General features: G+C 43.4%; 1 protein-coding gene across 1 annotated transcript in view; it reads right to left on the reverse strand.

Annotated features, from left to right (window-relative positions):
- rpl38 (ribosomal protein L38) overlaps nt 1-318 on the reverse strand; it is a 5937-nt gene continuing 5619 nt past the window's right edge. The window contains exon 5 of the mRNA XM_053238991.1: nt 1-73. Coding sequence (XP_053094966.1) covers nt 48-73 — 26 coding nt within the window. The 3' untranslated portion in view covers nt 1-47. The remainder of the gene's footprint in view (nt 74-318) is intronic.

Raw genomic sequence — 318 nt, forward strand, 5'->3', positions numbered from 1 at the left:
TAGATTTTACAGATTTTTATTACAACATTTTTGTACAAGTGAAGCGTCTACTTCAGTTCCTTCACAGCCAGACCTGAGAGAGAGAGAGAGCGCGAGAGAGGGAGAGAGCGAGAGAGAGCGAGAGCGAGAGCGAGAGAGAGAGCGAGAGAGAGAGAGAGAGAGGGGGAGAGAGAGAGAGAGATGTTTAGGGCAGTTTATCATCAGTATCAGATTTTAACAGTGATCACTGATGGTTTAATTCTTCTGTTCAGGATCATTAACAGAATGAAACTGCATTAGAGAAACAGATCACAGATTTACATCATCGTCACTGCACAC

Source organism: Pangasianodon hypophthalmus, chromosome 12 (assembly GCF_027358585.1).
Source record: "Pangasianodon hypophthalmus isolate fPanHyp1 chromosome 12, fPanHyp1.pri, whole genome shotgun sequence".
In the NCBI taxonomy this organism is placed as follows: Eukaryota; Metazoa; Chordata; class Actinopteri; order Siluriformes; family Pangasiidae; genus Pangasianodon; species Pangasianodon hypophthalmus.